The following is a 10,297-nucleotide window of genomic DNA, read 5'->3' as shown; positions in this document are numbered from 1 at the left end:
CTTACAACTCAGCAAAGTAGATCCTATAATTATCATCCACATTTTCTATATAAGAAAACTGAAGTCCAGAGAAATAAGGTAATTTGTCTGATGTGGGCTCAGCCAGACGCAGTCGGATTATGCTCGTGGCTGTGACACTTCCCTCTGAAAGCTTCTCGGATCACTCTCATGCAATGGCCTCAGGAAGGACCTTGTCTTTAAACCCTTTACCCATTGATTGCGGACACAGGGTAGGCACAGACAGGCTGGGGGTGGTGGTGCTGGAGAAAAACAAAAAGGGAATTACATTGCCTTACCTGCCTTACCACCCTGATTGAGTGCCTTACCTGCAAGATTGGGCCGGGTGCCAAGGGGACACAGATGGAACGCATCCTTGATTTTTAAGGAGCACCCTGGGGTTGAAGGGATTCTCTTCAGGCTTCTGCTGCAGGAGGGCCTGCCCAATTCCGTCTTGGCTTTGGACCTCCTGAGCTACCTCCGCAAACCCAGGTGACTTTTGAGAAGGTCACAGCTTTTTTTTTGTGGCCGACTCACATGACCTGGAGCAAAAGGGGTTGCACGTGCTTGACACGTGGAAATGCTCAGAGCTGATGGTTTATAAACTTGCCAAAGGCTGGAGGAGTAAACACACGCCAGAGAAGTGAGCAGCAAGGCAGGCAAACAAAACCCACAGACTTCTGGCACTCTCCTTAAGGGGGTTTTGGGGTTAGAACCCAGACACTTGCTCAGAGCTAATCCACACGAACTGCTCAGTACTGTGCTGGCACATTAGCAAGCTCTTAGTAAATGCTCACAGTCACTACTGTATGTCACAGAACAAACACACGATACATCTATAAAACTGTTCACAAACTTCGCCTCACTGAAAGCTGTTCCACCCTGTTCTGACATCCGATCAGGGGTCTCCAGCCAACTCGGCTGTTCAGAACTTAAATGTATTACATACTTCTCAAGTGCCAGGCACTTATGTGTATTTATATATGATCTCATTTAATCAGCTCTCTGCCCTCTAAGAAAAGTGCTGTTATCCCCATCTCACAGATGTAGAAACTGAAAACTCAGAGATGTGAAGCAACCTGGCTAAGGTCACACAGCCTAAGTTGAAGTCCCTTGCTCCAGAGGCCACACCCCTTTACCGTGTGGCTAGAACCTCTGGAATGTAGGTGGCCTTCCTGAGCCCGGATTCAAACAGTCTGAAGTCGAAGGACTGCTGTTTTTGCCCTTGACCTTCTGGGCCTGGCTATGCCATGCTCATATTCATTTCCCATGACATCTGCCGACCAGGGGGTTTCCCTTACCCCATCCGTGCCTCTGCCAATACACCAATGTTCAGTGAGTGCGAGCATACCTGTCACTTTCCCACACCCAGTACAGGACTTGCTACCAACAGGATCAATTACTCTGCCTTACACTGGCCGTTTACTTTCAAATATGTGGTTTTGCTTCCTGGTCACAACTCAGGGAGATAAGAATGCTTATTTTCATTTCACAGCTGCAGGATCTGAGGTCAAAGAGGAGCTGTGGCTTGCCAAGGCTCACAGATAGGAACCCGGGAGCGAGGCCTAGAAGCAGATCTGTGGACACCAAGCCTTTTGTTTGGAGCATCACACCCAGCTGCTTCCTCAGCACCAGGGGCCTGGGGGCTCCCATGGTTCCATTCAGGCCTGTGGAAGAAAGACTGAGGTCACTGCCGAGTTGGGCCCCTGTGATCTTCAGAGCCCACGCTTGCGCTCAGTTCCGTCCCCCGCCCCCCCGCCAACTACCCCTTTTCTCCAAGGAGCAGGGAACACGAGGCCCAGGGTGAGGGCAGACCCTGCCCCTGTGTCCTCTGTCCTCCAGGTCTGGGAGGGACCCTTCTCCCATAATGCAGATTATACTGAGGAGAAAGTGGAGAGATTTGAAGAACATTCCTGTGTCTCACATGTGTCTCACGGGGATGAAAATAGCCATTCTCTGGCTGCTGAAAGTCTGTATTTCTGTTTGTAGGTGTTTTGCCAGTAGCGGAAGCGGATCTAGGGGAGGCCAGCGCCCAAGCTGGGAGAGCAGAGGTCAGAAGTACAGGCTCGGAATATAAACTAGAGTCAGGCACCATATTGTTCTCATCTCCCAGAACCAGGAGTTTCGCTTTGCTGGGCCGGCTGGGCTGTGTCAGGCTAAGGATGGGCCAGGGTCTGCACTAGTTTTCCTTGGCCAGCCAGAGGGGGGCCTTCCCATGAAGCTGTGTGGGGAGGCTATCTGCATGACCCTCCCAGCTTTGGGGAGGCTGGGGCGGGAGGCGCAGTGAGGCAAGTGAAGGAGGGGCTTGTGGGCTCTGCAGCTGCTACCCCTGCAGAACATAATGGGTGGTTTCAAGCTGTTGTTTCAATGTGTGCAAGTGTCTGGCACCCTGATGACCCAGGCCAGCCTCTGGGTCCGGAAGCCAGAGCTCCCCCCTGTGTGTGTGTGGGCCCAGAGTCCAAGTTGCAGAACCACCACCCTCGGGGTTGATTTTGGACTCCTCCAGCTCTGTTCAGCCAAACTTCGCCCAACTGAGAGCTCCACGCATGGTGTGAATACCCGGGCTCCCACACCAGGACTCCAGGGGTGGGCCTGGAGCTCTGTGGCCTTCGGGGAGGGCCTTGGCGTTAGTGGGGTGATGGAGGGCCTCCTTTTACCTGACCCTTGGTCTCCATCCTTCCTCAGAGGTTTGGAGGCTGCCAGGCCTCTAGGCAAGCCAGGAGAGTCCCAAAATATATACTTGAGATGTCCTAGCGGCCCGCAGTGCCGGGAGTAGCCCCCGGCCCCCTCATGCTGGTGTGGCTGCTCACCAATGAAGCTTCGAGGCTGGGAGCTCCCTAAAGGCCTGCCAGCCCCGGGGGAAAGCCCCCCCAGGAACTGTTTGCAGGCAAGTCCGATGGGGGGCTCAGGCACTGGAGCCCAGCAAAAAGCCGCAGACACAGGCCCGTGGGAGGCTCCCTCCCCCAGGTCTTTATCCGACCAAGATCTCGGCACACAGTTCTGGTTGGTATTTCTTGAACATAAATCTTTATTCCAATCGCAGTAGCTTTGATAGAAAAAACAGGGCACATTTCATCATGCTTTCCCCCCAATCAAATGTCTCTCTTGCCAACGCTCTCTATGTTTCCAACTTGCCCTATTTGGATTGGGGGCAGATGGGGCAGAGAAAGTTCTAGAGGAATGAATATGACCATTTGCTTTTTTCTTTTTTCTTTTTTTTTTTATTAAACCAGAGGGACAGTCTGGGTCTAAAAACTAGAGCAGGGCTTTCATCCTGCGCCAGAAGCGGATGGCTAGGGAAGCAAAAACCCGGTTTCAGTGTAAATCCTCTGCTGGGGAGAATACTGTGCCTTCGGGGAAAAAATTTAAAAGGTGCAGGGGAAGGTGGCAGCTTGAGGATGGGCAGAGCCCTGCTCCAGGCCGTCCCCTGCGGTCTCTCTGTCACCCCATCTCTTTCTAAGACCTCTTGAAGTAGTCAGTGTTGATGAGGACAACCTCCAAAAACATGGCTATTCACAGTGTTGGGTTTCTTGGAGGCCTGGGATCCTGATGCTGGTAAATATGACACACCTTCGTCCTCTTTCTGCTCCAGCACCCCTCTCCTCCCTTCCTCTCCCCTCCTGTCCCCTCCCCTCCCCTGCCCTCCTTTCCTCCTTTCCTCTCCTCTCTTCTCTCCTCTCTCCGGTTAGCTTTCCCCTGTCAGAGGGGGTCTGGAAGCCGTTGTTTCCTCCTGGCTTGACCCGCCTTTCCTCTGCATCTCCCTGGCTTTTGTGTTGGTTCTCACCCTGTTTGCCTCTTTTCTCCCCCCCAGGACCCCATCCACCTTTGGTCACTTGTGGACATCACCCCCTCGCCCCCATTAGAAATCAAAGAGTTCTTTCTGGGAGGGTCTCTGGCTTCTCTGCTCAGAGGCCAACGCCGGGGCCATTGGAAGGTGCCGTGGGGCCCTCGGGGGTGGGAAGAGTGTTGGAGGCCCTCCTGCTTTTGCAGATAATGAAGTCTTTCTGCAGGAAGCCACTGGAGGATAAATCGAGGACCAGCCATTAGTGCTAAGGCAATCTTAACATGAAATCAGATCTCCCATGTTAGCTCTCGTGAGATTATTTTGTTACCATTCTTCCAGACAGCATTTCAGCAAGAAGCAGCTCTCCGGCTAAGACCAAGCCTGCCTCGCAAGTGTTCGGTGTGGGTCTCCTCCTATCTAGAGGACCCAGGCTGGGCCTCTCTGAGGTGGGGGATCTGCTTCAGATGAGGCTCCGCACACTTCCCCGAGAGAAGCAATCAAGGCTCATGCATTGGGGTGGTGGGACAGGTAATCCAAGGATGAGGCAGCTTTGGCTCTGGAATGCAGAGCCAAGCTGCAATCCGGCAGACTCCCCTTGCCAGTCATGTCCGGCTTAGGCTAACACCGGAACCCAGTCAGCCTTCCCTGAGGTGTGCAGAGCTGGCTGGGCTGGGGTCAGAATTCCCGCCAGGGGTTGCTGCGGGTTAATTCCCCCTGCAACGTCCCGAGCCCCGTAGATGGTCACTGTGGGACAAATGACTGGAGCGCCGGCACAAGGGATGCTTCCAAAAATTTAATAAATAATGATTTTTTTAAAACTGTATAAACTATAAATTACCATGCAGTCCTTATAATTTAAAATAATTTACAGGTTGAGGTAGGGAGGGGCGCAGGAGGGTGTGGAGGGGGGCTCAGGGAGGCTGGGGGCTGTCCTGTAGGTCAGGCCCTTCTCCCAGCCTTCCTGCTGAGCACGCACACACAGGCGGTGTCGATCCGTATAAACCGCCAGGCAGCCTGCTTGCCGTCCATGGTCAGCGCCTTGACGAAGGTGTGCGTCGTGGTGCAGTAGGAGTTCCAGTGCTTCGAGTCAATGCCCCGGCACCCGCTGTCCACGGGGGTGGGGTCCCGGCACTTGGTCTCAAAAAAGTACTGTTTGAACACACTGTTGTTAATGTTCACCTCTCCCAACACCGTCACCTCTTTGCCCTTGATGTCCGTGGCGGTGGTCTTGTCCCCCACCCACACACTGACACTGTCGCACACCGAGAACTCCCCCCGGTGGAAGACGGGGTGCGAGGAGGAGCGCTTGGTCCTGTGAGTCCTGTTGAAGGAGGCAGCGCCACCGGCCTCCAGGTCCAGATGCTGGGGGTCCACAGCCGCCGGCGGGGGGTGCGCGCTGAACAGCACGCGGGGTGAGCGCAGCCGCCGCTTCTTAAAAAGTCTGGGGTCCACAGTGACGTTGCGGGTCTGCCCTGCCACCCTCGCAGCTATTGCCCCGGCCGGGGTGCTGCGGGCTCTGCGGAGGGCCGTGTCGAGGGAGTGCTGCAGCCTCGTCCAGTGGGCTTGGGGGATGGCGTGTCCTGCTGGGACATTGCTCTCTGGGTGTGGTTCTGCCTGTATGCCGATCAAAAGAGCTGTGATCAGAGTGTAGAACAACATGGACATTACGCTATGCACCTGGAATGAAACAGAAAGGAGGATTATTCCACGGGGCGCTAAGCTTTGAACAGAGGCTGAGTCTTGACGTCCCTAGAGGATCACAAGGTTTCACCTGGGAGTCTAAGGGCAACGTGACCCTGGGATTTGCCATTCAAACCGGGATACTCTTGAGCGTGACAGGGGCTGTGAGCCCCAATACACAGGGCGGCGGGCATAAACCTGCCCGCTCCGATGACCTGGGGGTGTGGCCACGCCATCTAGGGGTGGGCTTTTTTGAGAAGGGACAGAGCCCCCGAAATGCCACCCTGTGGCAGGTCATGAACTTGCCAGCACCTTGTATGGAGCCCTTTGAGTTGTCCTCCTTCTAGCTTGGGGCAGCTGTGGGCGGGCACTACGTGTCTGAGACCTGTTCCCAGCCCTGTGTCCTGCTGGAAGGCTGTGGGAAGGGCTGCCGGGGACTTATCTAAAAGCCTCAGCACTGAATACACCCTCTTCAGACAGCAACACTGGGTCAGCTCTGAGATCTGGTGACTTAGAGCCCTTGTTACAAATCCATGAAGCATCATGTCCGGCTAAAAAAGTATAGAGCTCTGGGACCGTCATCGCCAGCCTATTCAGCCACCAGCCAGCACATACAAACACGGATACTGATAATAGTTCCTGGTCATGTGACATTTTTAAACTTTTCAAACACATTCCTTTTTAATTTCTCAATAATCTGAGTTGGGTTAGGATTCATCATCTTTCTGTCATGTACAATGAAAGTGATCCACACAAAATTAATGAACAGGCTTACAGTCATTGGCACAAACTGGACTAGATATAGAACCCAAAGCTGACCTTACTGAGCCAATCTACCCTTTCGCCCTCCCTGCCCCACCTCCTTCCTTCCTTCCTTCCTTCCCTCCCTCCTTTTCCCTCACATTCTCTTGTGTTCTTAAACATGCCTTTTCTTCTTCTTATTTACTCTTATGTGAGTATAGACCAAATGGCAGAAATCCAACTGTCCTCAAGACGCAGTACTAGGGCCCCTGGAGCCTAGGCCAGACAGGGCTCCACGCTGCACTAGAGCTGCCCCCAGGGACCGCCCCCAGGCAGCTGACTGTGGAGTCCCCGCTGTTCTTGAACTCCCTGCTCCTGAGGGCCTAGTCACACCTGCAGATGTAGACCCAGTGCCTCCTCCTCTGCACAGCTTCCCTAGATCTTGGTAGAGTTAGAGGCACTCCTTAGAGAGGGTGCTCAAACTTCCAGTTCCGTCCCCCCCCCCCCCCCCCCCCCCCCCCACAGGTCAGTCTGTGACCCACCCTCCTTTCTAGCCTGCCTGACGCAGACACCGCCTTCTTGAGGCTCCTCCGATCACCCTAGGAAACATGATCTCTTTCCATGTGCAACTTCAGAAGCATGCGTGCACACAGCTGCGTGTGCCCACACGTGTGTTCTCTCCTCCTAAACAGGGCCGTGACAGGAACTCTGCATTGGATCCTGGGCTAGAAAGCCTTGTTTGGATTCCAAACTGGTTAGCAAAGGGATGTCACTTAATCTTTCTGAGCCTCTCTGCCACCCCAAAGCAGGCAGTAACTACTATCTCACCGGGCTGTCGTTAGGACTGAAAGGTGCCCACACACCTCCTTGGTTCGGGTTCCTCCCAGTGGCCTGCGGTCAAGGACTTTGTCTTCTTCAGTCACATTGCTGCTCATTCACTCTCCCAGCCTACTGCATTCACGTCTTTTCATTGCACACTCATTACCTCTGTTGGGTTTCTTTTTAAGCCCAGTGATTTGAGCCTGTCTCCCCACTGGCTGCAAAGGCTTTGGGTGCAGAGCCGTGTCTCATCCACATGCACAAGTCCCTGCGTCCCTCTGTGTGCACCTCTCTCGTCCTCCGTGTGTGTGACCCGATCACCTCTCCTAGCCCCGTGGGTAGTCGTGAACATGTCTGTCTTTTAAGAGTACTTTAGAAGCTGTGCCATTTGAAGTTAAATATTTCTGGGACCACGGGCAGTGCCGGCACACAACAAATATAGGAAAATGAATGCGGATGGCCTGAGAATTTTACTACCTGCCTTCTCTTACTGCGCCGCACGCGTTCTTTTGGGTTTTGTGGATGCGACTACATGCTGCAGTCCTAATCTGTTTTCAAAGTGGTGCATTCTTCTCCTCCACTGTGCTTCATGTTAGCTGGGAAGAGGCAGCTCTTTGGTGAGATACCAAGAATAAAACCACCGAATTCTTTTCTCTCGGGTTCCTTAGGAAAACATCGGTGTTTACGCCAGTCCTCCAGCCGGCCACAGAGGGGGCGGTGACATGGCTGGGCTTCCGACCGCCCCTGGCTCTGCTGGCTGATGGGGTGGCGGATAACTGTCCAGCCACCACACAACTGGTCGTTTGTTGGCAGCCAAGTCAAGCCCCTTCGCTGGCTCCCTGTCTTTCTTTGCAACACACGGTGTCTCTCCTCAGACAAGAAGGAGAAGAAATGAAACCGAAATTCATCCCTTTATAACCAAATTAGAAACACTTAGAATTTGGATGGGGAAATGGGATAAAAAAAGAACTCACTCACATTTAGGGTTTTGATGGTAATAAGGGACATAGTGCTCCCTATCTCCCAGGACCACAGGTCCCCACCCCCTCCTACAGTCTCCCTTTTGGCAAACTTATTTTCTTCTAAGAGTCCCCTCTTCTGTGGGGTTGGTGGCCAGCCTGGGATCTCTAGCCCAACTTCTCTTTTGAAAACCAGTTCTGAACCCCCAGCTTCCTTATGAGCAATTCTCCATGGCTACTGACATTCTACATGCAAGGCATCCTCAGCAGAAATCTTCCCACTCATCCCCCTCATTAGGATGATCGCTCCCTGTCCCCGCTTTACTCCACAACAGCAGGTGCATCTGGGACCACTTGATGGTTTATAATGGAGTTCCATGGCTGCTACCTCTTGTGAACATCTCCCCCCGTCCTCCCGAATGTGTTTCCCCAATCTCCCCCTTTTTCTGTCCCTGGAACCACCGTCCCTTGGTTCACCAGCTTCAAACCTCCATGCATCGCTGGCCTCAGCTCCTTGTTCCCTGCCTCCCCTCCTGCCCTTTGCCTGATGCTTCTGTAGCATCTCTTTAAATTGTTCATTTTATTCTCACCTTGGTTCCTAGTTTAGATCACAGAACAGTCTCCCAACTCATGTCCTGGACCCTCATCTCTCTTCTTCCGGTGCCTCCTGTCCCTGGCCACCCCACCCAACCTCTCGAAGCTCTGCTCTGATCCCATCACCTTGCATAGAGTGTCCAGTGGGGAGGAGTTATCTGGCAAGCCCGGACTCCATCAGACCCTGCCCTCCTTCTACTTTCCTCCCATATATTTTTTTAATGCTTATTTAGTTTTGAGAGAGAGAGAGAGAGAGAGAGAGAGAGAGAGAGAGACAGAGAGACAGAGCATGAACAGGGGAGGAGCAGAGAGAGAGGGAGACAGAGAATCTGAAGCAGGCTCGAGGCTTTGAGCTGTCAGCACAGAGCCCGACATGGGGCTCAAACTCACGAACTGTGAGATCATGACCTGAGCTGAAGTCGGACGCTAAACTAACTGAGCCACCCAGGCGCCCCTTGCCTGTTGTCTTTTAACACCCAACTGAAATACCACCTCCACTAAGGACCTTTTTCTGTTGCTAAAGAGACAAACTCCCTTCTCCACCTCTAGAGTATTTCTTTCATGCAGCCCTAGAGCTGTTACATTCTCGTGTCCTCCCCCTACAGACAAACTCCTTGGAGGCCGCCTTTGTCATGTCCAGGTGACCTGGTGTTCCCACGTAGCTCCAGCTCTAAGAATCAGTGAGTGTGCGGACAAGTCTCCCGGCCTCTGTGCGCTTTCATTTCGCCATGGAACTGCTGATGGCTCAGGCGTCTTCCAACTCCGACATTCTTCCAGTTTAAGCAACCATAAAGGTTGCTGCTCAGCCCCGGGCTCTGCAGGTTCAACTGAATTGACTTCACAGAGTTCTCAAAGTTGAATGTTACTTCTCAGTTCACTGCCAGGATAACACGTGGTAGTGGATGGCATTGAATCACAGTAAAGATTTGCATCCGGGACAGATTGTTTCATTAAGATTTGAAAATGTTGCAAATATGTTCTCACGTTTGGGCTCTAGACCAAAAGTTTTTTTTAATTGGCTCACTAATGATAGCAGGCCCCTATGATCTTTAAAAAAAAATGTATCCAGGGGCGCCTGGGTGACTCAGTCGGTTAAGCGTCCGACTTTGGCTCAGGTCATGATCTCACAGTTCATGGGTTCAAGCCCTGTGTCAGGTTCTGTGCTGACAGCTCAGAGCCTGAAGCCTGCTTCAGACTCTGTGTCTCCCTCTCTCTCTGTCCCTTCCCTGCTCAATCTCTGTCTCTCTCTGTCTCAAAATAAATAAACTATTTAAAAAATGTATTCATTTAAAAATATTTAAAATACATTTCCTAGCTTTTTTTCCAAATGAAAATATTGTCGTGTCTGACATCTCATAATGCAGTGACAATACCAAATATCTGTATTTTTATTTATTTATATTTTACTATGATTTTTATTTGAGTTCTAGCAAGAACACATTGTTATATTAGTTCCAGGTGTAAAATATAGAAATTCAACAATTCTATACATTACTCTGTGCTCATCACAACCAGTGTGTTCCTGAATCCCCATCACCTATTTCATTTTAAATTAAATAAGTCTTGGGGTGCCTGGATGGTCTGTTAAGCATCTGACTCTTGGTTTTGACTCAGGTTGTGATTTGCGCTGACAGTGCAGAGCCTGCTTGGGATTCTCTCTCTCCCTCTCTCTCTCTCTCTCTCTCTCTGCCCCTCCCCTGTGCTCTCGCTCTCTCTCTGTTTC

The 10,297-nt window shown here is 52.1% G+C and overlaps 1 protein-coding gene across 2 annotated transcripts in view; it reads right to left on the bottom strand.

The window, feature by feature from the left end:
* Positions 1 to 4,560: 4,560 nt before the first annotated feature.
* NGF (nerve growth factor) overlaps positions 4,561 to 10,297 on the bottom strand; it is a 53,998-nt gene continuing 48,261 nt past the window's right edge. For both annotated transcript variants that reach the window (XM_029948503.1, XM_029948502.1), the window contains exon 3: positions 4,561 to 5,458. In XM_029948503.1, the coding sequence (XP_029804363.1) occupies positions 4,721 to 5,446 (726 nt within the window). In that variant the 5' untranslated portion in view covers positions 5,447 to 5,458 and the 3' untranslated portion in view covers positions 4,561 to 4,720. The remainder of the gene's footprint in view (positions 5,459 to 10,297) is intronic.

The sequence above is a fragment of the Suricata suricatta genome, chromosome 8 (assembly GCF_006229205.1).
Source record: "Suricata suricatta isolate VVHF042 chromosome 8, meerkat_22Aug2017_6uvM2_HiC, whole genome shotgun sequence".
Lineage (NCBI taxonomy): Eukaryota > Metazoa > Chordata > Mammalia > Carnivora > Herpestidae > Suricata > Suricata suricatta.
Note: the sequence above shows the minus strand (reverse complement) of the source record. Positions and strands in the feature narration are given on the sequence as shown.